Source organism: Piliocolobus tephrosceles, chromosome 16 (assembly GCF_002776525.5).
Source record: "Piliocolobus tephrosceles isolate RC106 chromosome 16, ASM277652v3, whole genome shotgun sequence".
In the NCBI taxonomy this organism is placed as follows: domain Eukaryota; kingdom Metazoa; phylum Chordata; class Mammalia; order Primates; family Cercopithecidae; genus Piliocolobus; species Piliocolobus tephrosceles.
The window spans coordinates 4,637,349-4,664,989 of NC_045449.1; the positions used below are offsets into that span (position 1 = coordinate 4,637,349).

The window sequence follows — 27,641 nt, forward strand, 5'->3', positions numbered from 1 at the left end:
GTGCTGAGATTACAGCCGTGAGCCACCACATCTGGCCATAATTTGGTAGATTTTTCTTAATCTTAGGTCACCGGTTCAGAAAGGAGACAACCTTGGCACCTAATGGAGGCAGGGTGTGTGCAGATACTCTCAGAAAGCCAGACTTCCTGGCCGGGCACCATGTTGCAAGCCTATAATCCCAACGCTTTGGGAGGCTGAAGCTGGTGGATCACTTGAGGTCAGGAGCTTGGGACCAGCTTGGCCAACATGGGGAAACCCCGTCTCTACTAAAATTACAAAATGAGCTGGGCGTGGTGGTGGGTACCTATAGTCCCAGCTACTCAGGAGGCTGAGGCAGAAGAATCTCTTGAACCCTGGAGATGGAAGTTGCAGTGAGCCAAGATCATACCACTGCACTCCAGCCTGAGCAACAGAGCGAGACTCCTTAAAAAAAAAAAAAAGGCCAGACTTCCATTACTTGTCTGAAATTTATGTGTTTAAGTGCGTTTTTCTCGAGTCCATAACTTTCAGCAATCTACCATGGACCCCTGAGACCAAACCCAAATGTATGCCTCCCCCAATGCCAGGTTAGGAGGGGAAAAGGAGACTCAGTTCCCCATCCCTTAAACAGGCACGACCAGCCCGGCGCGGTGGCTCATGCCTGTAATCCCAGCACTTTGGGAAGCCGAGGCGGGCGGATCATGAGGTCAGGAGATCGAGACCATCCTGGCTAACACGGTGAAATCCCGTCTCTACTAAAAATACAAAAAAAAATTAGCCAGGCGCAGTTGCAGGCGCCTGTAGTCCCAGCCACTCAGGAGGCTGAGGCAGGAATGGCGTGAAGCCGGGAGGCGGAGCTTGCAGTGAGCGCAGAATAAGATAAAATAAGATAAAATAAAATAAGATAAGAAAAATAAAATAAAATAAAATAAAAACAAGCGAGACCAAAGTCAATTCGGAGAAGCTTTAATAGCAGGAAGTGAGACTAGCCTCCTGGCCCGGGAGAGAGCGGCGGTGGCGGCGGCCCCGTTCAATTGACGCAGCAGAATAAGCGCACGTCGTTCAGCGCAGTGTCATCGCTGAAGCCTCTAGGTCCCTGGATCTTGGTCTGCAGGCCGCACACGCCCTTGGGGCAAGGGTCACTCCAGTCTCCAAAGTCTCCCCAGCTCAGCCCAGGCCCCTGCAGTTCCTCGCCGTCTGAACAGCGGAAGCGCACGTTGTTCGCTGCTGTGTTGTCACCGAGAGTCGTGGGTGCCTCCACGCGAAGCGAGAAAGCCACTAGGTAGGCGCCGCCGCGACACCACAGCGGCTCACTCCATTCGCCCCAGCTGCAAGGGAAAGGGAGATGCGTTGCCTCTGCGGGCGCCCCCATTCACCAAGCCCTTGAGACTTTCCAAGCCAAGTGCTGTGTATGACCTGGTGGGCTGGGTGCTCCCTGACAGAGGGGGAGTCTTCCATCCATCCCTTGCCCTCCCCCCACCGCGTCTATATTGCCCGGTAGCTCTGGAGGAGCCAGCCTGCCTGCCGCGACGGAGTATGTAATAGAGGGTAAGGGACATGCCATCACCCCAAGGGATCCTAGACCCCTGTGCCCCACCTTCCAGACTGCGACTCTACCACGTGCGTGTTGCCTAGGACGTTCCCGCGCCCGCAGTGCAGCCTGATCCCATTCAGTGCAGTGTCATCGCCAGGAATGCCCTGGGGAGGCTCCACCTGGGTATGATGAGAAGAGCAAGGGCGAGTCACGGAATTATCATCCTTGGCTGGATGGTCCCACGCATCTCCACCCTCTCCAGGACCTAAGCCTGAGCCCCAACCTTAAGCGAGAACCCGCTGGCGAAGAATCCGTCAGGACACATCTCAGACCAGGCCCAGTCGCCCCAGGGACCCCCGTTGGTCACTTCGATGACCGCCGCGTAGCCGTTCCAGCCATCTGCCTGTGCACATGGGAAATGCGTCGCCCGCAGAAGCAGCAGCAGCCACAGCAGCTTGGCTCCCCCGCCTGGCTCCATCCTGCAACTCTGAATCAGGCCTCCTAAGCAGATTTATATCAGTTTGTCACCTGTGAGGGCTCCAATTGCGGAAGGGCCTCCCAGATTAAGTGAAACCCAAAACTAATCCACTCCCGGAACCCTATTTCCTGCTGCCTGAGGCAGAGGCTCCCAGAGCTAGGGGAGGAGGGGCAGTGAGATAGCGGGAATTGAAATAACCATCACCTATTGAACATTTACCACAGGCTACGAATTATAGTTAGCGCTTTGCAGTGTTTTATTTAACCCTCACAGCAATTTTTAGGAGGTGAGACTTATCCTTCCTTTTTTGTAGAAGAGGGAACTGGCTCAAAAATGGCAAGCAACTTGCCTTAGGTTTACAGCCAAGCAAGCTGGCAAACATTCCAGCAGGGAGAGCAGAGACAGAGTAGAGACCAGGGCCAGGGATGGAAGTGACCTCCCAGGAGTCCCACCAGGGACAGGATGGGTCAAGGGCAACCCAGAGACCTCCAGGATGTGAGGGGACATCAAAATGAGGATAGGACAAGAATCCTTGAACTGGAGAAGCTGAGAAATCTCCTGTCAGCTCAGAAGTCTCCTCCTCCTCTGAGAGGTCTTCTGAGAGACCAGGGCCCTAACACCTTGAGAATCTGGGACACCCCACCCCACCTTAGAAGAAGATACACACAAACAAGAATAATTCTTTTTTATTTTATTTTATTTTATTGAGTCAAAGTCTCTCTGTTGCCCAGACTGGAGTGCAGTGGCACAATCTTGGCTCACTGCAACCTCCACCTCCTGGGTTCAAGCGATTCTCCTGCCTCAGCCTCCCTGGTAGCTGGGACTACAGGCACGCACCACCACGCTGCCCCACTAATTTTTGTATTTTTAGTAGAGACGGGGTTTCACCATGTTGGCCAGGATGGTCTCGATCTCTTGACCTCATGATCCGCCTGCCTTGGCCTCCCAAAGTGCTGGGAATTACAGGCGTGAGCCACCGTGCCCAGCCCAACAGGAATAATTCTAAGAAGTTTGGGGACAGGTGACTAAGAACCCCTAAGAAGAGATCATGCTGTTTCTTCCATTGCTTTCTGTATGTATCCTTATATCCTTTCCCAGAATGCCTTTCCCCCTGTGACCACCAGGTGGACTCCTAATTTGCAAAACAAAAAGCAAGAAAACCTGACTATGTTTTTGGTTGGTTGGTTGGTTGGTCTGTTTGTTTGCTTGTTTGTTTGTTTGTTTGTTTGTTTGTTTGTTTGTTTTGAGATGAAGTCTCACTCTGTTGCCCAGGCTGCAGTGCAGTGATGCCACCTCAGCTCACTGCAACCTCTGCCTCCCGGGTTCAAGCGATTCTCTTCCCTTAACCTCTCCAGTAGCTGGGGTTATAGGCGTTCGCCCCCACGCCTGGCTAATTTGTATATTTTTAGCAGAGACAGGATGTTGCCATGTTAGCCAGGCTGACCTCAGGTGATCCGCCCACCTTGGCCTCCCAAAGTACTGGGATTACAGGCGTGAGCCACCGTGCCCAGCCTAAAAATGCCTGGCTAAATTTGTTAGGGGGCCACAACCCCTGATTTACCTGCCCCTCATATACACTCCTTTGTTTATTCAATATCTATTTGTTTAGCAATAATATGTTTTGGCTTAAGCAATAGTCCAAGTGCTGTAAGCAAGAAAAACAAGGCCCCTGTCATCAGCGCTCACATTCCATGGGGGGAGACAGAGGATAAATTCTCCCCCAGTGGACCTTGAGCTCTGTGAAGGCACTTTTGTATTCTCGAAGCCTAGTACATGAGGAAGTACTTAACAAAGTTTGGTGCAATGAATGATTGAAGAGCCAATCTGGAGTTTTGAAAAGTAAACCACAAAAATGCAAAAGAATAAAGCCTGGTGTGTATATACGATTGCGAGAGGTCATGTATCCAGTATGATTGCGAGAGGTCATGTATGCAGGTCAAGACAAAGTCTTCTGGGGATAAGATAGATAATTCAGAAAGGGGTGTTCCCGGCTGGGAGCGGTGACTCACGCCTGTAATCCCAGCACTTCGGGAGGCCGAGGCGGACGGATCACAAGGTCAGGGGTTCCACACCAGCCTGGCCAGTATGGTGAAACCCCGTCTCTACTAAAAATACAAAATTTAGGCCCGGCACGGTGGCTCAAGCCTGTAATCCCAGCACTTTGGGAGGCCCAGACGGGCGGATCACAAGGTCAGGAGATCGAGACCATCCTGGCTAACCCGGTGAAACACCGTCTCTACTAAAAAATACAAAAAACTAGCCGGGCGAGGTGGCGGGCGCCTATAGTCCCAGCTACTCGGGAGGCTGAGGCAGGAGAATGTCGTGAACCCGAAAAGCGGAGCTTGCAGTGAGCTGAGATCCGGCCACTGCACTCCAGCCTGGGCGGCAGAGCAAGACTCCGTCTCAAAAAAAAAAAATACAAAAATTAGCCGGCACTCTCCAGCCTGGGTGACAGAGCCAGACATTGTTTCAAAAAAAAAAAAAAGAGAGAGAGAGAGAAAGAAGTGGGTGTTCCCTGGATTCCAGAGGCGTGCGATGCTTGAACTTAATATTTATAGGGCAATTGTGGTCAGCTTTTCCATTTAGTGTTTTCACATACATTATCATTTAATCCACACATGAGGCTTGCAAAGTACCTATTATTATCCTCAATTTACAGTGGAGAGAACTCAAGACCAGAGTGAATTAGGGCCCACACCACTGCTCAGTAGGGGAGCTGTTCTGGCCCCTACCTCTCTTCCCAGACTCAGAGTGCCTCTTACTACAGCTGGCCCTACAGGGAAGGGAAAGGCACTGATCTGTCACTGCTATCGAATCCCCCAAATTCCCTTCACCCGGTTCCTCGCACCCGGGGTAGCTGCCCTTTGGGGCGAAGGGCACAGGGGAAGGGGCCTTAGTAGGTTAATTATTAACCCTTTGCCCCTCAGGGCACCATGGGCTTCTCTCCCCTCCTGGAGGTGGAGGGACACTTACTGGCTAGAGGCTGGTAAGGTGGCGGTGGTCCCAGTAGCAGGCATGGGGGTGGCCGTGCGGCCCCCAGCCCTGCGGCACTGGTTCAACCACTCAGTTCCTCTCATTGCCTTCGCGCTGCTGCTGCTTTATCTCAGTGCTCGGAGCCTAGGTGAGCTGTCCCTTCCCTCACCTGCTCCGGGAGGAACCCCGGAGTCCAGGCCCTCAGGACTCAAGCCTCTTCCTCTAGCCCTCACCGCTCCTCTTCTGCTGTCCCCAGGCGCCCGCTCGGGCTGCGGACCCGGGGCACGGGCCTGCGTTCCGTGGGGAACGCGCCCTTCCAGGTACGCTTGGCGCAGGGCTGGGCGCGGGAGCTCCAGGAGGGACCAGAACAGGGGGACATGGAGCCAGGCTGAGGGTCCGGCGAAGGGCGGGTCCTCCCCCTGGTCTCCCCTCTCCCGTCGGAAGCTAGCGCACAGCAGAAGAGCCACCAGCTAAACCTTCGGAACAATTTCTTCAAGGCGGAATCTGCTCCCACCTCTTCCCATCGTGTCTCCCCACCACGTCCAGCAGGAGTCGGGACCCCTGGAGGCCCCGGAGAGGAAACAGCCTCCGTGTCTGGCCCCATACGGGGACGCTGGGCCGTATGATGAGGCCGTTCCACGCCAGTCTGAAACCCGAAAGGGATGTGAGGCTGTCGCCGTACCTGGCGGGATGGAGGGCACTCGTCGAGTGAGTGGCCTCCCGCCCCCCAGCCGGTCCCCGCCTCCTTGGCGGCTACATCGCCATTCTCCCAAAGCATCTCGCCCGCAGGTTCCTGACTCCCCTCGGTTCAGCCTTCGCCTTCGCCACTAGGGAGGCCTTCACCAAGGTGACATCTCTGGAGGCTCGGGTGCACGACCCGGACGCGGAGCACTACTCGTCGCTGGCGGCCATGGCGGCATGGGAGCAGCGGGCGGGACTGCTGGAGCAGCTGGGGGCGGTCCCCCAGGACCCGGCCGGGAGCTCGGGCTCTCGCACGCTGCTCCTGCAGCACCTTGCGCTGCGCTGGTCCCAGCTCTGCCTCCACCGGGTGGCGACCGGCGCGCTGGGAGGCCCGGACCCGGGAGTGCAGTGCAGCGACGCCTACCGCGCGGCCCTGGGTTCGCATCACCCCTGGCTGGTCCGTCAGGCCGCCCGCCTCGCCTTCCTAGCCTTCCCGGGTCGCCGCCGCCTGCTGGAGCTGGCGTGTCCTGGAACCACCTAGGCAGAGGCGCGGGCCGCGCTGATCCGGGCCGCCGGCACCCTGGAGGACGTCTACAACCGCACCCAGAGCCTGCTGGCCGAGCGCGGCCTGCTCCAGCTGACCTAGGACGGCGGCTGCGGGGACCGGCGGGAACGGAGCGGATCGCCCGGGGTGCGGCCGCGCAACCCGGGGTCAGCCCGGCAGCCCGCGCTGCGGCCGCCTCCGTATCCCGCCTCTTCCGGGACGTCGCGGCGGCGAGGGCTGCCCCCGGCAGGGAATGGCGTTGAGCTCCCTCTGTCCGCAGTCTCGGAAAGACGGGAGGAGCTGTGAGGAATAAAAAGTATTTGGCAGCATCGACGAAGGGCGTTTTGTGTGATGACGACAGGCGCTTAAGGGAAATAAAAAACGAATGTGAGAAGATGTGTCATCTCTGTTCCCGGCAGCCGAGAGACTCATGATTCCCCGGCCTATCGCAGTCACTCCCGTGGCTTTGGTTGCCAACCACACGCTGAGTCTCCAGCTCAGACTTCTCCCTGAGTTTCACCCCTGTGCAGCCAAGTATACAGCAAGCACCCTGCACACTCCATAGACACTGCAAACGCAACGCCTCCAACACTAGTCCCACCACCATCCCCCCAAGAACTGCACCTTCTCCTGTGTTCCCTGTCTCTGTGAATAAACGGCACCCTCACCCTTCAGCTACCCAAGCGCATGTGCGTCATGCCTCACACCAAGCAACTGCTCAGCTCCACACGGCCACTCCCGCAGTGAACATGAAAGACCCTGACATTTCATACACTGATAACTCCCAAATCACCACTTCAATCTACTTTCTCCTGGACTCCAGAATCCTACATATACGATTGCCTATTAGGTATTTCCACTTGGATGTCACTTAGTCACAGCAAACCTACCACGTCCAACACTAAGCTCCAATACGCCCTCCCCACGAAAATTCTCCCTCCATAGTCTTTGCTGGCTCAGTGAATGACACTTCCATTCTTCCAGGTCCTCAGACCAAAAACCTCGTCATCCAGACCCTTCTGGGTTTTTTTGTTGTTGTTGTTTGTTTGTTTTTTGAGACGTCCACCGCATTGCAGCCTGCGCGATGGGAGCGAGACTCCTTTTCAAATAAATAAATAATAACAATCAACAGTCAGGCGCAGTGGCTCACCCCTGTAATCTCAGCACTTTGGGAGGCTGAGGCGAGTGGATCACCTGAGGTCAGCAGTCCGAGACCAGCCTGGCCAACATGGTGAAACCCTGTCTCTACTAAAAATACAAAAATGAGGCCAGGCGAGGTGGCTCACGCCTGTAATCCCAGCACTTTGGGAGGCCGAAGTGGGGCGGATCACAAGGTAAGGAGATCAAGACCATCCTGGCTAACACGATGAAACCCCGTCTCTACTAATAATACAAAAAATTAGCCAGGCGTGCTGGTGGGCACCTGTAGTCCCAGCTACTTGGGAGGCTGAGGCAGGAGAATGGTGTGAACCCGGAAGGTGGAGCTTGCAATGAGCAGAGATCGGGCCACTGCACTCCAGCCTGGGTGACAGAGCAAGACTCCATCTCAAAAATATATATATATACACAAAAATTAGCCGGGCACAGTGGCGTGTGCCTGTAATCCCAACACTTTGGGAGGAGAATCGCTGGAACCCAGGAGGCAGAGGCTGCAGTGAGCCAAGATCACGCCACTGCACTCCAGCCTGGGCAACAGAGCAAGACTCTGTCTCAAAAAACAAAAAACAAAACAAACAAACAAAAAAGCACACAAAGAACAAAAACAATCAACAAATTAGGAATAGAAGAGAACTTCCCCTGCCTAGGCATCCATGAAAAACCAAGTTAACAGCACTGCCAATGACGAAAGACTTTTCCCTAAGTTTTTCCCCTAAAATGAGAAACAAGACAACGATGTCTGCTTTTGCCAATCTATTTAACATTGTACTGAAGTAACTCGCCAGAGCAACTGGGCAAGATAATGAAATAAAAGGTATCCAGATTGGAAAGGAAGAGATAAAACCATCTCCATTTACAGATGATATGATGGTTTATATAGGAAAACCCTAAAGAATATAGACACAAACTATTAGAACTAATAAATGACCCGGCGCGGTGGCTCATGCCTGTAATCCCAATACTTTGGGAGGCTGAGGCGGGCAGATCAGGAGGTCAGGAGATCGAGATCAGCCTGACCAACATGGTGAAACTCCATCTCCACTAAAAATACAAAAATTAGCCGGGCATGGTGGTGTGCACAGGAGAACTGCTTGAACCCAGGAGGCAGAGGTTGCAGTGAGATGGGATTGCACCACTGCACTCCAGCCTAGACAACAGAGTAAGATTCTTGTCTCGAAAACAAAAAACAAAAAAGAACTAATAAATGGTTCAATGAAGTTGCAGGATACAATATCAAAACCAAAATCAGTTGTCTTTCTATGTACTAGCAATGAATAATCCAAAAATGAAATTAAAAAGACAACATCACTTATAATAGCATCAAAAAGAATAAAATACTTGGGAACAAATTTAACCAAAGAAATGCAAGACCTACATATCAAAAACTATAAACACTGTTAAAAGAAATTAAGGAAGACCTGAATAAATGAGAAAAAAAAACAGGTTATGAAAATAAGACATTTTAAGATGACAATACTCCACAAATTGATTAAGTACAATCCCTAACAAAATCCCAACAGCCTTTTCTGCAGAAATGGACAGCTAATCCTAAAATCCCAATGGAGATGCAAAGGATCCAGAAAAGGCAAAATATTCTTGAAAAGGAGGAAAAAGTTGGAGGATTCACATTTCCTGAATCTATAAATTACTACATTCAAAAACTGGATAATGGTTATAGCTGTGCCAGGCTCAATGGCTCATGCCTATAATCCCAGCACTTTGGGAGCTGAGGCGGGTGGATCACGAGGTCAGGAGTTTGAGACCAGCCTGGCCAACATGGTGAAACCCCATCTCTACTAAAAATATAAAAATTACCCAGGCGTGGTGGCAGGCGCCTGTAATCCCAGCTACTCGGGAGGCTGAGGCAGGAAAATCCCTGGAACCCGGGAGGTGGAGGCTGCAGTGAGCCGAGATCGTGCCACTGCACTCCAGCCTGGGCGACAAGAGCAAGACTCCATCTCAAAATAAATAAATAAATAAATGGTTATAGTTGTACAACATGGTGGATGTACTAAATAACACTGAATTGTACACTGTAAAATAATTTTGTTATATGAATTTTACCTCAATTTTGAAAAAAGTACTACAGGCCGGGCATGGTGGTTCACGCCTGTAATCCCAGCACTTTAGGAGGCCGAGGCAGACAGATCACTAGGTCAGGAGTTCGAGACCAGCCTGGTCAATATGGTGAAACCCTGTCTCTACTAAAATTACAAAAATTAGCCAGACGTGGCAGCAGGCGCCTGTAGTCCCAGCTACTTGGGAGGCTGAGGCAGAAGAATTGCTTGAATCTGCGAGGTGGAGGTTGTAATAAGCCATGATCATGCCACTGCTCTCCAGCCTGGGCAATAGAGCGAGACTCTGTCAAAAAAAAAAAAGAAAGGAAGGAAGGAAGGAAGGAAGGAAGGAAAGAAAGATGTACTACAAAGCTACAGTAATCGAGACAATATGATACTGGCATAAGGACAGACATATAGATCAATGAAACAAAACTGAGAATCCAGAAATAAGTCCATATAAGTATAGTCAATTGATTTTTATCAAGAGTGCCAAGATCATTCAGTGGGGAGACAGTCTTTTCAACAAATGGTGCTGGAACAACTAACTGCCTATCCATATGCAAAAGAATGGATTTGGACTTCTACTTCACATCACATACAAAAATTAACTCAAAATGGACCACAGACCTAAAAATGTAAGAGCCGGCACTATAAACTTTCATGCTTCAAAGAACACCAATGAAGGACATGAAAAGACAATCCAATGGGAGAAAATATTTTCAAATCACGTATCTGATAAGTTTCTAGTACCTAGAATATTAAAAAGGACTCTTACAACTCAACAATAAAAAAAAAAAAAAAAAAAAAAAAAACAGCGGGCGCGGTGACTCAAGCCTGTTATCCCAGCACTTTGGGAGGCTGAGACGGGCGGATCACGAGGTCAGGAGATCGAGACCATCCTGGCTAACACGGTGAAACCCCGTCTCTACTGAAAATACAAAAAACCAGCCGGGCGAGGTGGTGGGTGCCTGTAATCCCAGCTACTTGGGAGGCTGAGGCAGGAGAATGGCGTGAACCCGGGAGGCGGAGCTTGCAGTGAGCCAAGATTGCCTCACTGCACTCCAGCCTGGGCGACAGAGCAAGACTCCATCTCAAAAAAAAAAAAAAAAAGAAAAGAAAAGAAAAAGAAAACCACAAGGTACCACTTCACACCCACTAGAATGGCTATAACTAAAATAATGCACAATAACAAGTGTTGGTGAGGATGTGGAGAAATTGGAACCCTCATACATGGCTTGTAGGAATGTAAAATGGTGCAGTTTCTGTGGAAAACAGCTTGTCGGTTGCTCAAAATGTTAAACATACAGTTATAAAACCCATAAATTCCTCTACCAGCATATACTCCTAAGTATATAACTAAAAGAAATGAAAACATGGTGTGGTCACTTTAACCCAAAGACTCTCAGGTTGGCCTGCAGCTCCATAAGATCGGTAGGGCGCAAGCCACTAGAACAGTTTTTTGTTTTTGTTTTTTTTTTTTTTTTTTGTTTTGTTTTGTTTTTTTGAGACAGAGTCTTGCTCTGTCGCTTAGGCTGGAGTACAGTGGCGTGATCTTCGCTCACTGCAACCTCCGCCTCCTGGGCTCAAGCGATTCTCCTGCCTCAGCCTCCCCAGTAGCTGGGATTACAGGCGCGCCACACCATGCCCGGCTAATTTTTGTATGTTTTACTAGAGACGGAGTTTAACCATGTTGGCCAGGCTGGTCTTGAACTCCTAACCTCATGATCCGCCCGCCTCGGCCTCCCAAAGTGCTGGGATTACAGGTGCGAGATACCGCGCCCGGCCAGGATGTTTTTTTTTTTCAGACTTTCTTGTGTGTGTTGCTTGCCACGCTGCCATCAAGTGCTCACTGTCGCAAAAGAACCGTTCCCATGCATTACTGTGCTTTTCTTTTCCCTTCTGCCGTCAACCTCGTAGTAGCTTCGCTCCCAGAAGGCCTCAAAGCGCAAGCAAAGAGCGTGACAGAGCGCTTTACGACAGTTGCTTTGAGGCAGTACCGGAGGAGAAATATGGCGGCCACCCTACTAGCTGCTCGGGGAGCCGGGCCGGCACCGGCTTGGGGGCCGGAGGCCTTCACCCCAGACTGGGAAAGCCGAGAAGTCTCCACTGGGGTGAGGAAGGACTCGGGATTCATAGGATGTGCACAAGGCCTGACGCGATGGGAAGATAAAGCCTGAGTGGGGTTGAGAGATCTGGCAGGGGCGGAGGGGAGGTAGAATGTGTTGTACTCCAGGAATGGGGAGAGGCACCCCGAGGATGGTGGAGTGGTGCGGTAGCTTCGTAGTAGGAGGTGGAGGGTGGGCTGAAATGTGGAATTCTGGAATCCTGCGAGGCTAGTGAAGATCCTGGGCTTAAGTCCGGGATGGGTCTTTTGGGATTTGAGGGTTGGCATTCTGGTATTCTGCGGGGACTGAGGCCCCTGTAAGATTTGAAAATGGTTCAGCGACGCACAGATTTTGTATTTTGGGAACTAGGTAGAGAGATCATTGAGGTTTGTGTATGCTGGAGAATGTGGACTCACTCCTTTTTCCCTTTTCCCAGACTACTATTATGGCCGTGCAATTTGACGGGGGCGTGGTTCTGGGGGCAGACTCCAGAACAACCACTGGGTGAGCTCAGGACAGATTTGTGAAAGGTCTTCCCATCTTCCTTTTCCTTTCCTGCCTGCCAGCCCACCCTAATTCTCCACAGACCACTGTGGGAAGAGAGGTTTCTTCTCTCTCTGGAGATTAAGATTTGTCCCAGCTTTTATTACTTTTAGTTCCCCTCACTCTTTAGGGGAATCCTTACGAAAGTCTGTTCTCCAGTCTGCTTCCGTTTGGATGAGAATAAGCAATACTGGAGGCCAGGCACGGTGGCTCACCCCTGTATTCCCAGCACTTTGGGAGGCCGAGACGGGTGGATCACCTGAGGTCAGGAGTTCAAGACCAGTCTGGCCAACATGGCGAAACCCCGTCTCTACTAAAAAATACAAAAATTAGCCGGGCATGGCGGCGCACGCCTGCAGTCCCAGCTACTTGGGAGGCTAAGGCTAGAGAATTGCTTGGACCCAGGAGGCGGAGGCTGCAGTGAGCAGAGATCGCGTCACTGCACTCCAGCCTGGGCAACAGAGCGAGACTCCATCTCAAAGAAAAAGGGAAAACAGGCAATACTGGACATCCTATCCCTGAGCCCTAAGAGAGTGGGTAGTGATGGGATGGAGGTGGAAGACAGGTGGGCTCCTTTCCTCACTATTCTGCCATCCTGCAGGTCCTACATCGCCAATCGAGTGACTGACAAGCTGACTCCTATTCACGACCACATTTTCTGCTGTCGCTCAGGCTCAGCTGCTGATACCCAGGCAGTAGCTGATGCTGTTACTTACCAGCTCGGTTTCCACAGGTGCTTGTGGGCAGGGGAGGGGCAAGTATCTGAAGGGAGTTGGAAGCTGAGGAGCTAAATGGCCGACTTCTAGGTCCTGAAACTTTCTCTGTGACTTCTCTGACCCTCTAGCATTGAACTGAATGAGCCTCCACTGGTCCACACAGCAGCCAGCCTCTTTAAGGAGATGTGTTACCGATACCGAGAAGACCTGATGGCGGGAATCATCATCGCAGGCTGGGACCCTCAAGAAGGGGGGCAGGTCAGATCCCCACCCCCGACCAGAGCACACTTGAGCCAGGCCTTTTATCCTCTCCCCAACCATTTTCTTTTTCTTTCCAGTCTCTACCTCACTTATTCTTACTATTAACGTTCCTCAGACCAATAGCAGAATGGACAGGTGAACGTACATGTGTTGGAGGGAGGATACGACTGGTAACTCTTCTCCTTGTATCTGGCAGGTGTACTCAGTGCCTATGGGGGGTATGATGGTAAGGCAGTCCTTTGCCATTGGAGGCTCTGGGAGCTCCTACATCTATGGCTATGTGGATGCTACCTACCGGGAAGGCATGACCAAGGAGGAGTGTCTGCAATTCACTGCCAATGGTGAGAGCTTAGGCTCCTGGGCCTGTGAGCTTCAACCCCAGCTACCCAAGCTAGGCCAACATTCCTCATTCCTTGCAGTGATCCCAGCATCTGACTCTGAACCCAGCTTTCTCCTTTTATCCACAGCTCTCGCTTTGGCCATGGAGCGGGATGGCTCCAGTGGAGGAGTGATCCGCCTGGCAGCCATTGCAGAGTCAGGGGTAGAGCGACAAGTACTTTTGGGAGACCAGATACCCAAATTCGCCATTGCCACTTTACCGCCCCCCTGAATCCTGGGATTCTAGTATGCAATAAGAGATACCCCGTACTGATGCAAAATTTAATAAAGTTTGTCACAGAGAATCTTTATACTTTGGGGTTCTTTTTTTTTTGACTTCAAGCTTGAATTTGTCTGGCCCATTCCTATTTGTATAAACCATTGCACTGAACTCAGAGCGAGTTGGAGAGGAAATGAAAGGACTTTATGAATGCTTGATTCCCCAATAAGCTTTTACATGGGTGGTTTTCAAACCTCTTCTCCAAACCACCTTCCCCCAAACTTTCTTTCCCCCACCATATCCAGGTCCTTGAACCACTGGATTGTGGTTGGTGTTGGGGGTACCAGCAACACCCGCTCCCTGTTCAACCCCAAGGTGGAACTCGGAATTCTGACTAAAACTGGAGTCACCTTCCTCAGCCTGCTTCCTGCCAGTCACCATGGGTGACTACTGCTCCTAAGTCCACAAAGAGCAGCTTCCTCCAGCCCAGCCTCATGGTGCCCTCTCTCCACACTGAACCTCTATCACCTCACCTTGTGATCAGCAGGAGCACTGTGACTTCCTTGGCTTTTGGGAGAAAGGTGGGCCTTGTTTGCAAATGGAATTTCAGATGACTGTTGAGTGGGAGAGCACAGCCACCAGGAGTGCTTTTGGCCAGCTCTGGAAGCCACCATTCCCATGGTGGGGGCGTGTGATCAGCCCCTTGGATGAGAGGCAGAAAATGAACTCTGGCCCCTCCGAAGCTGTCCCCATTCAAGCCAGGGACATAAAGGAGCTTGATAGCTGGGACTACGAGTATGCGCCACCTCACCTCAGGCCTAATTTTATTATGTATTTTTTAGAGACAGAGTCTCATGCTGTCACCCAGGCAGCAGTGTCACTGTCATAGCTCACTGTAACCTCAAACTCCTGGGCTTAAGTGATTCTCCTGCCTCAGCCTACCAATGTGCTGGGATTACAGGCATGAGCCACTGTGCCTAGCCTTTTTTTTTTTTTTTTTTTTGACACGGAGTTTTGCTCTGCTGCCCAGGCTGGAGTGCAGTGGCCTGGTCTCAGTTCACTACAACCTCCGCCACCTGGTTTCCAGTGATTCTCCTGTCTCGGCCTCCCAAGTAGGTGGGATTACAGGCGCGTGCCACTGTACCCAGCTAGTTTTTGTATTTTTAGTAGAGATGGGATTTCACCATATTGCCCAGGCTGGTCTGGAACTTCTGACCTTGTGATCTACCTGCCTCGGCCTCCCAAAGTGCTGGGATTACAGGCGTGAGCCACCACAGCTGGCCTTTTTTTTTTTTTTTTTTTTTTTTTTTGAGACGGGGTTTCATTCTTATTGCCCAGACTGGAATGCAATGGCGTGATCTCAGCTCACCACAACCTGCACATCCCGGGTTCAAGCGATTCTCCTGTCTCAGCCTCTTAAGTAGCTGGGATTACAGGCATGCACCACCATGCCCAGCTAATTTTGTATTTTTAGTAGAGACAGAGTTTCTCCATGTTGGTCAGGCTGGTCTCAAACTCCCAACCTCAGGTGATCCACCCGCCTCAGCCCCGCAATTTTTTTTTTTTTTAAAGACGGAGTCTGGGCCGGGCGCGGTGGCTCAAGCCTGTAATCCCAGCGCTTTGGGAGGCCGAGACAGGCGGATCACGAGGTCAGGAGATCGAGACCATCCTGGCTAACCCGGTGAAACCCCGTCTCTACTAAAAAATACAAAAAAACCAGCCGGGCGAGGTGGCGTGCGCCTGTAGTCCCAGCTACTGGGGAGGCTGAGGCAGGAGAATGGCGTAAACCCGGGAGGCGGAGCTTGCAGTGAGCCAAGATCCGGCCACTGTACTCCAGCCTGGGCGACAGAGCGAGACTCCATCTCAAAAAAAAAATAAAAACAAAAAAAAGACGGAGTCTGGCTCTGTCCCCCAGGCTGGAGTGCAGTGGTGCGATCTCAACTCACTGCAACCTCTACCTCCTGGGTTCAAGCGATTCTCCTGCCTCAGCCTCCTGAGTAGCTGGGATTACAGGCGTCCACCACCACGCCTGGCTAAATTTTTTTGTATTTTTAATAGAGACGGGGTTTCACCATGTTGGCCAGGATGGTCTCAAACTCCTGCCTGGGCCTCCCAAAGTGTTGGGATTATGGGTGTGAGCCACTGCGCCCGGCCTAAAATTCATTTTTTAGAGCAGTTTTAGGTTCACAGCAAAATGGAGTAGAAAATACAGATATTTCCCATGTGCTCCTCTCCCCACGTGGGCAGCCTCCCTCACTGTCAACATTCTGCACCAGAGATGGCCATTTGTTGGAACTAGTAAACCTACGCTGACACATCGCTCCCCGATTTCACGTGGCTGCTACTCATTCAGCTCTCAGCTCCAATGTCACCTCATCAGAAAGGCCTTTCCCGACCACCTGAAACTGAAGAAACACCACTCCCAGTCCCACTCTCACGTGACCCTGTTTCATTTTCTTCACAGCAGCACATATCACTGTCTTGGGTTCACTTAGTTGTTTAGCTGTGTATGATTGTCTCCCTCCCTCCACTAGAAAGTCAGCTCAGTGAGAAGAGAGAATTCTTTCTTCCTGGTTCATTGATATCTCCTCCATGCCTGGCAGGGGTAGATACTCGGCATTTACCGAATGAATACGCTTTCTCATCCCATCTGCCATCCTGCCCAGCCCCCAGCCACCCCAGACTGTCTTCAGCACACTCAACTCAAGCTTGATGTCAGCCAATTCTTACTTTCCCACTTGTCACACCTGGGCTCTGCATGAGATGAGCTGCCTCATATTCATCATTCCTCTGTCTCACTCCCACCATAGGTAACACTTCCCATCTCAGCCCCATAACCCAGCCCTGCAGCCTTGGCCCCATCTACTTCCCCTACACACACACACAGCACTTAGCAACTACGAACACATTTAATGAGAAGGTTAGAAAGGACTTGGGGAGGTGGACATTAGGATCGCTGAGAAGTCTGGGGAAGGAAGCCTGCTAAGCCTTCCTGGAGGTTCAGCTCCTTGTCCCCTTCAAATGGTGGAGTCATTGGCCGATGCTATGTCATGCAGCTGGTGGCGAAAGGAGAGTCGGGCTTTCCTGCTGAAGTAGGCACCAGGCCCCGGCGAGGGTACCCCTCCCTCAGCCATGATGGGGGCTATAGCTGGACTGGGATCTGGAGGGGCAGCAGGACTCAGGCCTAAAAGATTGGAGGGGAAGAAGGAAGTTGTAGGTCAGGGTTCACCTCCTCCCTTGCCCCCAACCCAGGGTTGAGGAGGGAAGAAGGGAAGACACCTGGGGCCTGGGGGCCGGTGAGGAGCGCTGCTGACAGCAGCAGGGAGAGGGAGAGGAACTGTTGCAGAGCAAGCAGAGCTGGCTCACACGCATGTGACCTGTGCAGTTGCATAGGATCCCCAGACTCAAAAGGGCCGCCATGCTTGGCATAGGGTTCTGCTATCACCATCTTGAAATTCTTAAATTTTTTTTTTCTTTTTTTTGAGACAGAGTCTCACTCTGTTGCCCAGGCTGAAGTGCAATGGCACTATCTCGGCTCACTGCAACCTCTGCCTCCCGGGTTCAAGCAATTCTCCTGCCTCAGCCTCCCGAGTAGCTGGACTACAGGCGCCCACCACCACGCCCGGCTAGTTTTTTGTATTTTTAGTAGAGATGGGGTTTCACCGTGTTAGCAAGGATGGTCTCCATCTCCTGACCTCGTGATCCACCAACCTCAGGCTCCCAAAGTGCTGGGATTACAGGCGTGAGCCACCGCGCCCGGCCAAAATTCTTAAATTGTTAACGAGGGGCCCCTCTTAGTCATTTCGAACTGGGCCCCACAAAGTATTTAGCCAGTCCTGTGAGGACTTTGGTGACCCACCTCCCACCCAGGGAGACAAATGTGCCTTTTCCTTTTGCTGGTTTGAGCATTTCTCTCTCCCTGCGATGCAGTTGTCTGTCTGACTGCCTGACAGCCCCGCTTTACCCTCAGTCTACCCCATACCTGCTCCTCTTTCAGTCCCCCGCTGTCTCCGGCACCCGCACCATGGGAAACACCATGCCCCCTTCAGACCCATCTCAACAGTGGAGGCGACTGGAGCTGGGAATGGCCAGGAGGGCCCCCGGGAGAGGGGTGTGGTTTCCAAGCCCCCCCACCATGGGCAAAACTACCACTTAGCTTCAGACCGCCTGGTGATTATAGGCGCCAGGGATGGAATGGGGAGAGGAGGGAGGAAGAAAGGGGTGGGGGTATACTCCCATTCAGACACCTATTTTTATGCCCCATTAATTTGGGGGTCCTTTCTGATCCCCATGGAGAAGCAGGAGGTGGTTGGGAGAGGTGACATGGCAGGGACAGATGCAGAGGTGCTGTGACAGATACAGTAAAATTTCACTATAGCAATGCCTGACAACTTGGCACCAGGCTGGACACTGCTGGGGATTCGTTTGTATTTTAGAATGAGAATTGGAGTGCCCAAGATGTAGACTTTTAAAGAATACTCTATTTTTTTAGACTAAGAAACTTTATTATCCAGGGAAATGTTAGATTCTCATTAAATGGTCTGATAGTTCCTGTCCTCTGTTATGAAGATGGTTGTAATTGATTAATTATGCTGTGTCAGGTAAATGCTAGGAACTTTTACATGTTATCTCATTTCACTTAATCATGTCAAAGATCTTTTTCTTTTTTTTTTTTTTTTTTGAGAAGGAGTCTTGCTCTGTCGCCCAGGCTGGAGTTCAGTGGCGCAATCTTGGCTCACTGCAACTCCACCTCCCGGGTTGAAGCAATTCTCCTACCTCAGCCTCCAGAATAGGTGAGGTGTGCACCCCCATGCCTGGCTAATTTTTTTGTATTTTTAGTAGAGACGGGGTTTCACCACGTTAGCCAGGCTGGTCTCAAACTCCTGACCTCAGGCAATCCGCCTGCCTCTTCCTCCCAAAGTGCTGGGATTACAGGTGTGAGCCACCACACCCAGCCTCAAAGATCTTTTGCGGTAAGTCCCTTGGTGGTAAGTCTATCCTGGTTTTACAGATGAGAAAAAGGAGGCACTGAGAGGCAAGGTCATTTGCCCAAGGTCACACAGGCAGTTAGTAGCACAGTAGGAACCATGCCCACCTCACAACCCTCACCTTGAGTCAGTCTAACCCCAAAATCTACTTTCTTTTTTTTTCTTTTTGAGATGGAGTCTTGCTCTGTTGTCCAGGCTGGATTACAGTGGTGCAGTCTTGTCTCACTGCAACCTCTGCCTCCAGGGCTCAAGCGATTCTCTGCCTCAGCCTCCCAATTAGCTGGGATTACAGGCGCCCGCCACCATCCCCAGTCATATTTTGTATTTTTAGTAGAGATGGGCTTTCACCATGTTGTCTAGACTAGTTTCAGACTCCTGACCTCAAGTGATCCGCCTGCCTCAGCCTCCCAAAGTGCTGGGATTACAGGCATCAGCCACCACACCTAGCCAGAATCTACTCTTTTAACCAGTACACTGAGCTTCTGAAGCATGTCCCCAAGCATCGATGCCCTCAGCCAGTTTGGGGTGGCCAGAGCCGAGGCTCTGGCCCTCTAGTCAGAGACCCTCTAGTCAAGAGCATCCTAGCCAAGGACTCTAAGTGCCCGTAAGTAAAGCTGTACAAGGGTTGTTTCATCATTCCGTGAAGGTACCACAACATGGGAAACGTTAGGTTGCTGATGACACATACTGCCTGAATTACACAGTCTTTCTTTTTTTTTTTTTTGAGACGGAGTCTCACTCTGTCACCAGGCCGGAGTGTAGTGGCACTATCCCAGCCCACTGCAACCTCCGACTCCCTGGTTCAAGAAATACTCCTGCCTCAGCCTCCCGAGTAGCACGCGTCACCATGCTCAGCTAATTTTTTGTATTTTTAGTAGAGATGGGGTTTCACCACGTTGGCCAAGATGGTCTCCATCTCCTGACCTCGTGATCCACCCACCTCGGCCTCCCAAAGTATTGGGATTACAGGCGTGAGCCACCATGCCGGGCCTTGTTTTTCTTTCAATGAACTTTATTGAAGCAAAAATGTACATACAATTTAATGCACACATCTTAACGTACAGTTCCATGAGTATTAACAAGTGTATGCTCCCATGCAATCACCACTCCTATCAAAATATAGGGCATTCTCATCATCCTGGAATGTTCCCTCCCTTTACAGGCAATCTTTTCCTTATACCCTGCCACAGGCAACCACTGATCTGATTTCCATCACTATAGATTGTTTTTGCCTGTTTTAGAAGTTTATGACCAGGCGCAGTGGCTCACGCCTGTAATCCCAGCACTTTGGGAGGCCAAGGAGGGTGGATCATCTGAGGTCAGGAGTTCCAGACCAGCCTGGCCAACGTTGTGAAACCCCATCTCTACTAAAAATACAAAAATTTAGCTAGGCGTGGTGGTCGGTGGCTGTAATCTCTGCTACTCAGGAGGCTGAGGCAGGAGAATTGTTGAACCCGGGAGGCGGAGGTTGCAGTGAGCCGAGATCCCGCCATTGCCCTCCAGCCTGGGCAACAAGAGTGAAACGTCTCAAAGAAAAAAAAGAAAAAGAAAAAATTAGCAAAAGTCCGGGGATGGTGGCTCTCGCCTGTAATCACAGCACTTTGGGAGGCCAAGGAGGGCGGATCACTTGAGGTCTGGAGTTTGAGACCAGCCTGGCCAACATGGTGAAACCCGTCTCTACTAAAAATACAAAAATCAGCTGGAAAGCCCTTGAACCGGGAAGGGGGAGGTTGCAGTGAGCCGAGATCGCGCCACTGCTCTACAACATGGGCAACAAGAGCGAGACTCCGTCTCAAAAAATAAATAAATAAATAAATAAATAAATAAATAAATAAATATTAGCAAAAGACTGAATAGGCACTTTATAAAAGAATGCATGCAAATGGCCAATCAGCACGTGAAACATGGTCAATATCATTATCTCCAGAGAAATGTAAATCAAATTGCAATGGTGTGCCTATGACATCCATTCAACGGCCAACGCTAAAGATTTAGAATATCAAATGTTGGCCATGCCATAGAATAACTGGAACCACCATACACTGATTTTGGAAATATAGAATGTAACAACCATTTCGAAAAAAATCGTGTGATAGTTTCTTATAAGTTAAACATACACTTACATGATCGAACAACTCCACTCCCTAGTTACCCAAGATAAAGGAAAACTATCCACACAAAGACAGGAATGTTTACAGGAGCTAAAACAATGGGCAAAACTGGAAACACACATGTCTATCAAAAGAAGAGAAAAATAAATCTGCTTTTTAAAAAAGATTGAAGTATCTTGTATTTTAATACCCGAAAAATTTTTATTTCCCCCTAGACTGTCAATTCCAGCTGAGCAGGCTCTGTAAAAATCTTACTTACTACCATTCGCTCAGTGTCTGGGAAGGAGTAAGCGCGCAATAAATGTTTGGTGAATCAATGAAAGAACGCCCGCTTTCATACACTAATGGGTTTGTAGCCACCATCCCTCGGGCCTTTTACGCCCTCATTCCTTCCAGGTACAAACGCTACCTGGGCTAGGCCAAATGTGGCTCGCAGCGGGTCTGGGAGCGGAGCACCCACCGGCAGCTCCCGCAGCGGAGGCGCGTGTCCCCGGGGGCCGAGGCAGCGCCCGCGGCTGGAGGGGCCCGGGGCGGACGCCGAGCGGAAGGATGCGCGCAGCGCGGGGTGCCCGGGCTGGCAGCGGGCGGCGGCCGGGCACGCTAGGACAGACGGCGCGGGACGCCCCGACGCCTTGCAGCACTTGCCGGTCTCACCAAGAGAGGTGCGCGGCCCCGCGAGCCTGCAGGGCACAGGGCAGCCCCCCGGGCTCCGGGTGGTGCGCGGGGCGGCTGGGCGGCGGGGTGGGCCGAGGGCGGCGGGGCGGGCCGAGGGCGGCGGGGGCGGGACAGGACAGACGAGAATCCCGCGGAGGTGAGGCCGGGGGCCGTCCCGCCCCCGAGGGCAGGCCCTGAGTCCCAGCCCCGCCCCGGCCTGCTGGGGCGTGGGCTCCGGCTCCGGCTCCGCTCTGCTCGCTTGGCTCGGGAACCCGCGCGGGCGCTGGCTCCGTCTGCCAGGGTGAGGGGGCCGGGAAGGGGCGCGCAGGGGTCCCCGGTCCCGGAAATCGGGCGGGGACGGAAAGGGCTCGGGCTGCAGAGCCTCCAGACTCAGTCGCACGCTCAGATTTCGGGGTTTCTCCCCCCGGCGGGGATCGCGTAACTTCCTCATTCCTGCCTGGACCCCTGCCCCCGGCCCGCCTGGCCTGGCGTAAGCCCCGTAGCCCCGCGCTCTCCCGACCACCCGGGGCTGCTTCCCCGCGCAGCTGCTGTGCCGCCCCAGGTCGGAGCCTTCCGGGCCTGGCTGGGTGTTCCCCGGGTCTCTGGTTACGGGACGGGGCGGGGGTCGGGGAGCGGGACTGGGACTGGGATTGTGGATGAAGGACTAAGGTAGGGCATGGGGGCTCGAAGGGGTCGGTGGGGCGTTGCAAACTGGTCGGGCGTCATCGGCGGGCGGTCAGGAGTCCGTGGGGGAAGAGGAGGACCTGGAAGAGATGGAGGACCTGCGGGAGTTAGGATGGGGGGCGGGTTCTGCAGGGCAACTCGCCTCCCTGAGGATTCCCTATATTCCTAGGATGATGGCGACCCCTGAGAGCCTCTTCCCCACTGGGGGCGAACTGGACTCCAGCCAGCTCCAGATGGAGTCCGATGAGGTGGACACTCTGAGGGAGGGAGAAGACCCAGGTATACAGGGAATATGGATGGCCCTCAGGGAGGAGAGGCGTGGGGAGCCAGGGGGCTGGGGCCTGTGGGGGTCTACACTCCTTGACTTTCTTTCCTCCTAGCCGACCGGATGCACCCGTTTCTGGCCATCTATGAGCTTCAGCCTCTGAAAGTGCACCCCTTGGTGTTCGCAACTGGGGTCCCTGTCACAGCCCAGGTGGTGGGCACCGAAAGATACACCAGCGGATCCAAGGTGGCCAGACTGGCCCCAGGGAGGGGGAAAGGGAGGGCGGCCCGGAATGGATCCAAAGTGGCTGTGCTGGCCCCAGGGAAGAGGGAAAGGGAGGGCTGGCCAGAGTGGGGAGGCGGGGACTCAACACAGGGGTCATCCATTCAGTTCCTCACACCCCTAGGTGGGAACCTGCACTCTGTATTCTGTCCGCTTGACTCACGGCGACTTTACCTGGACAACCAAGAAGAAGTTCCGTCATTTTCAGGAGCTGCATCGGGACCTCCTGAGACACAAAGTCTTGATGAGTCTGCTCCCTCTGGCTCGGTGAGGGGATCACACTGATTCCTGTAGAGGGCAGGTGCCCCCACCCTCCTTTCTGCCTGTCTCAGCCGCAGGCCACAATCTTTCCTCCCTGCAACTCTGGCCACTGGGCTCCTCCCCTGACCCCAGTTACCAGGAAACTTTCCCCGCTCAGCTTTCCCTGTCCATGGTTCTGTGCCAGCATCTCAGCTGGGCGGGATGCCCAAAATGCTCTTGGCAGCCTCACCCTTTTCTACTCTCCATTCCCAGGGTAGGGGGCCTTCCTTTTGCCAGATTCTAGGACTTTCGCTTGTTTTGTTTTGTTGTTGTTGTTGTTGTTGTTGTTGTTGTTGAGACGGAGTCTCGCTCTGTCGCCCAGGCTGGAGTGCAGTGGCCGGATCTCAGCTCACTGCAAGCTCCGCCTCCCAGGTTTAGCCATTCTCCTGCCTCAGCCTCCCAAGTAGCTGGGACTACAGGCGCCCGCCACCTCGCCCAACTGGCTTTTTGTATTTTTTAGTAGAGACGAGGTTTCACCGTGTTAGCCAGGATGGTCTCGATCTCCTGACCTCGTGATCCGCCCGTCTCGGCCTCCCAAAGTGCTGGGATTACAGGCTTGAGGCACCGCGCCCGGCCTCGCTTGGTTTTTGTTTTTGTTTTGGACAAGGTCTCCCTCTGTCACCCAGGCTAGAGTGCACTGGTATGATCTTGGCTCACGTCAACCTCCTGGGCTCAAGCAATCCTCCCACCTCAGCCTCCCGAGTAGCTGGGACCACAGCCACCATACCCAACTATTTTTTGTGTATTTTGTAGAGATGGGGTGCTGTTGTGTTGCCCAGGCTGGTCTTAAATTCCTGAGCTCGAGTGATCCGCCTGCTGCAGCCTCCCCAAGTGCTGGGATTCCAGGCATGAGCCACCACGCCTGGCCATCTCCAGGCCTCTTCTTTTCCTCCAAGCCCCATCTCCAGTGTTTTTGGGAATCAGAGCGCCCAGCCTCCCAGCTCTTACCTGAACCTCATCCATCCTTTCCACAGTTTTGCCGTTGCCTATTCTCCAGCCCAAGATGCAGCCAACAGAGAGATGCCCTCTCTACCCCGGGCAGGTCCTGAGGGCTCCACCAGACATGCAGCCAGCAAACAGGTGGGACCAGATGCCAGGTCCTCTGGGAAGGCATTGGATGTGCAAATGGCTCTGGTCCCATCTGTCTCTCTCTCTCTCATCTCCACTTTAGAAATACCTGGAGAATTACCTCAACCGCCTCTTGACCATGTCTTTCTATCGCAACTACCATGCTTTGGTAAGGTCCAGGAGCTGATTTTAGATGTGGAGCAGGATTATCAGACCCTCAGGGGAAGGAGGACCAGGGGCCCCAGGGCCTGAGGAGCTGAAAGCCAGGTGTCTCCTCTGGCCTTTTGTTTTCCTTTGCAGACAGAATTCCTGGAAGTCAGTCAGCTGTCCTTTATCCCAGACCTGGGCTGCAAAGGACTGTGAGTGTCTGACCCCCTTCACCCAGGCATCCGTAGACATCACTTTTAATTTCTCCCTGCCTGAGAATGGGGCAAGCAGTGCGAGGTGGGCTGGGGGTCTGGAGTCCTCATCTAGCCTATCTTCCTGATTGTCCCACAGAGAGGGGACGATCCGAAAGCGCTCAGGTGGCCACCGTGTTCCTGGCCTCACCTGCTGTGGCCGAGACCAAGTTTGTTATCGCTGGTCCAAGAGGTAAGGGCTATGACCGAGCAGCTGGGCAGTGAGTGGGGGTGAGGAATAAAATTGCGAGGGCAGAGAGGAACACAGGGAGCCTTTCTGCTCTAGGTGGCTGGTGGTGAAGGACTCCTTCCTGCTGTACATGTGCCTCGAGACGGGTGCCATCTCATTTGTTCAGCTGTTTGACCCTGGCTTTGAGGTGCAGGTGGGGAAAAGGAGCACGGAGGCACGGTACGGTGTGCGGATCGACACCTCCCACAGGTGAGGCCTCCCTGGGGTGAGAGACACCAGCTGAGTGGTGAGCCAGCCTACAGCCCTGCTGGGAGTTGAGTAAGAGAGACACAGTGGAGAGGAAGGCTTTCCCACCTCCCTGGATCCGGACATAGTTTTGAACCAGGGAACTGGTCTAGCCAGATGCTTGGGACTGCTCTTAGAGACTGGACCCAGAGAAAGGGGATTAGTAGAAGCCCAGGAAAGGAACTGCTGTCATAAAGGAAATTCCATTTGTTCATTCAACAAACCTGAGTGCCTGGTACAATACTGGTTGCTGATACAATACTAGGTTCCAACTGTGGGTAAGGTGGATACAGCCAGGCACAGTTTCCCATGCCTGTAATCCCAGCACTTCGGGAGGCCGAGGCGGGTGGATCACCTGAGGTCAGGAGTTCGAGACCAGCCTGGCCAACATGGTAAAACCCTGTCTCTACTAAAAATGCAAAAATTAGCCAGGTGTGGTGGTGCTGGCCTGTAATCCCAGCTATTTGGGAGGTTGAGGCAGGAGAATCGCTTGAAGCCAGGGTGCAGAGGTTGCAGTAAGCAGAGATCACACCACTGCATTCCAACCTGGGGGACAAGAGCTAAACTCTGTCTCAAAAATAAATAAACAAAGGCCGGGCGCGGTGGCTCAAGCCTGTAATCCCAGCACTTTGGGAGGCCGAGACGGGCGGATCACAAGGTCAGGAGATCGAGACCATCCTGGCTAACACGGTGAAACCCCGTCTCTACTAAAAATACAAAAAACTAGCCGGGCGAGGTGGCGGGCGCCTGTAGTCCCAGCTACTCCGGAGGCTGAGGCAGGAGAATGGTGTAAACCCGGGAGGTGGAGCTTGCAGTGAGCTGAGATCCGGCCACTGCACTCCAGCCCGAGCGACAGAGCAAGACTCCGTCTCAAAAAATAAATAAATAAATAAACAAATAAGGCAGATACATACACACCCTGTCTCTGTGGAGTTGTGATTAGGGACCAAGGGAGGAAGTGAGAAAGAAAGGGGAGGTCTCTGGGCAAGATCATATGTATGGAGGGCGAGGATTTATGGTCCATCTCATCGTTCCCATCCAGGTCCTTGATTCTCAAGTGCAGCAGCTACCGGCAGGCACGGTGGTGGGCCCAAGAGATCACTGAGCTAGCGCGGGGCCCAGGCAGAGACTTCCTACAGCTGCACCAGCATGACAGCTATGCCCCACCCCGGCCTGGGACCATGGCCCGGTGGTGAGACACTGACATCCCTTCTGTGGCCTTCTTGACCCCCTGTGTAGTCTCTGAGTCCTTCACCTTCTCTTTTATCTCCTCTGAACCCTTCTCACCTCAGCGATCCACCCTGTGACTTCCTTATGTCTTTAACCACATTGATCTCTCTGATTTCGCTCTGACCTTTCTGACCCTCAGACTTGGTCATCTCTTCTGACCCTTGACGTCTGTAACCTCCTATAACTTTTTAAAGCCCCCTCTACCATACTGACCCTCTCTGTTCTCTATGATCTTCTCAAATCTGATTTAGTCCTTCATTTAATAAACATTTTCCTTTTTTTTTTTTTTTTTTTGAGAGTTTTGCTCTATTGATCTCAGCTCACTGCAACCTCTGCCTCCCAGGTTCAAGCGATTCTCCTGCCTCAGCCTCCCAGGTAGCTGGGACTACAGGCACCCACCACCACACCCAGCTAATCTTTGTATTTTTAGTACAGATAGGGTTTTACCATGTTGGCCAGGCTGGTCTCAAACTCCTGACCTCAGGTGATCCGCCCGCCTCGGCCTCCCAAAGTGCTGGGATTATAGGCGTGAGCCACCACACCCAGCCTTAATAAACATTTTCTAAGCACCTAGCAGTGCTGGCAGTATGACACAGGCCTCTCTGGGTTAGGGAAGTAGGTGATCAAATCATAAAACAATGTGAACTTGCCATACTGGTGACAGGTAGAAGGTAACAAGCACAGGCAGGGGGTACCTGACACAGCAGGGATATCAGGAAGGTTTCCAGGAGGTGGTGACCCTGAATTAGTTTTGCTTTAAATCACAGACTGACGCAATATTAATTTTGTTATGGTTTTTGTTTGAGACAGTGTCTTGCTCTGTTACCCAGGCTGGAGTACAGTAGTGTGATCGTGGCTTACTGCAGCCTCGACCTCCCAGGCTCAAATAATCCTCCTGCCTCAGCCTCCCAAGTAGCTGAGACTACAGGCACATGCCACCACACCAGGCTAATTTTTTAAATTTTTTGTAAAATATATATATTTTTTTAATTAGCCAGGTGTGGTCTTGAACTCCTGGGTTCAAGGGATCCTCTTGCCTCGGCCTCCCCAAAGCACTGGAATTGCAGGCATGAGGGACAGTGCCTCGCCTATATAAACTTTTTTTTTTTTTTTTTAAAGACAGAGTTTCGCTCCTGTTGCCCAGGTTAGAGTGCAGTGGCACAATCTCGGCTCACTGCAACCTCTACCTCCCAGGTTCAAGCGATTCTCCCGCCTCAGCCTCCCAAGTAGCTGGGATCACAGGCGCGTGCCACCACACCCAGCTAATTTTTTTTGTTTGTTTGTTTGTTTTTTGAGACGAAGTCTCTCTTTGTCACCAGGCTGGAGTGCAGGGGCACGATCCGGGCTCACTGCAACCTCTGACTCCCTGGTTCAAGTGATTCTCCTGCCTCAGCCTCCCGAGTAGCTAGGATTACAGGCATACATCACCACATCCAGCTAATTTTTGTATTTTTAGTAGAGCCGGGGTTTCACCATGTTGGCTAGGCTGGTCTCAATATCCTGACCTCGTGATCCACCTGCCTCGGCCTCCCAAAGTGCTGGGATTACAGGCGTGA

At 52.2% G+C, this 27,641-nt stretch overlaps 4 protein-coding genes across 7 annotated transcripts in view; 3 read left to right on the forward strand and 1 right to left on the reverse strand.

Moving 5' to 3' along the window:
* Positions 1–929: 929 nt before the first annotated feature.
* On the reverse strand, positions 930–2,170 carry VMO1 (vitelline membrane outer layer 1 homolog). The gene is made up of 3 exons (XM_023184665.2): positions 1,797–2,170; positions 1,577–1,692; positions 930–1,307 (listed from the first exon to the last, which is right to left on the reverse strand). The coding sequence occupies exons 1-3, from the start codon at positions 1,989–1,991 to the stop codon at positions 1,010–1,012; spliced, it is 609 nt and encodes a 202-aa protein (XP_023040433.1). The 5' UTR covers positions 1,992–2,170; the 3' UTR covers positions 930–1,009.
* Positions 2,171–4,536: 2,366 nt separating this feature from the next.
* Positions 4,537–6,291, forward strand: GLTPD2 (glycolipid transfer protein domain containing 2). Its single transcript, XM_023184726.2, is given in 5 exon segments — positions 4,537–5,284; positions 5,352–5,358; positions 5,511–5,567; positions 5,569–5,672; positions 5,754–6,291. Coding segments are annotated over 5 exon segments (984 nt in total). The 5' UTR covers positions 4,537–5,006.
* Positions 6,292–11,361: 5,070 nt separating this feature from the next.
* On the forward strand, positions 11,362–13,721 carry PSMB6 (proteasome 20S subunit beta 6). Of its 2 annotated transcripts, none has more exons than XM_023184629.2 (6): positions 11,362–11,518; positions 11,949–12,016; positions 12,657–12,788; positions 12,900–13,029; positions 13,229–13,373; positions 13,500–13,721. In XM_023184629.2, the coding sequence occupies exons 1-6, from the start codon at positions 11,417–11,419 to the stop codon at positions 13,640–13,642; spliced, it is 720 nt and encodes a 239-aa protein (XP_023040397.1). In that variant the 5' UTR covers positions 11,362–11,416; the 3' UTR covers positions 13,643–13,721. The 2 variants fall into 2 exon arrangements, with proteins under 2 accessions (XP_023040397.1, XP_023040398.1); XM_023184630.1 differs by having other exon boundaries at positions 13,480–13,544.
* A 7,577-nt stretch (positions 13,722–21,298) lies between these two features.
* PLD2 (phospholipase D2) overlaps positions 21,299–27,641 on the forward strand; it is a 17,520-nt gene continuing 11,177 nt past the window's right edge. The window contains exons 1-10 of one of the 3 annotated variants that reach the window (XM_031934315.1): positions 21,299–21,391; positions 22,237–22,346; positions 22,448–22,578; positions 22,739–22,881; positions 23,889–23,994; positions 24,086–24,151; positions 24,283–24,341; positions 24,481–24,573; positions 24,667–24,819; positions 25,898–26,047. In XM_031934315.1, the coding sequence (XP_031790175.1) occupies positions 22,238–22,346; positions 22,448–22,578; positions 22,739–22,881; positions 23,889–23,994; positions 24,086–24,151; positions 24,283–24,341; positions 24,481–24,573; positions 24,667–24,819; positions 25,898–26,047 (1,010 nt within the window). In that variant the 5' untranslated portion in view covers positions 21,299–21,391; position 22,237. Of the gene's footprint in view, positions 21,392–21,576; positions 21,685–21,749; positions 21,946–22,236; positions 22,347–22,447; positions 22,579–22,738; positions 22,882–23,888; positions 23,995–24,085; positions 24,152–24,282; positions 24,342–24,480; positions 24,574–24,666; positions 24,820–25,897; positions 26,048–27,641 lie in introns of those variants that run through there. The other 2 variants (XM_026449101.1, XM_026449102.2) reach the window with 2 other exon arrangements.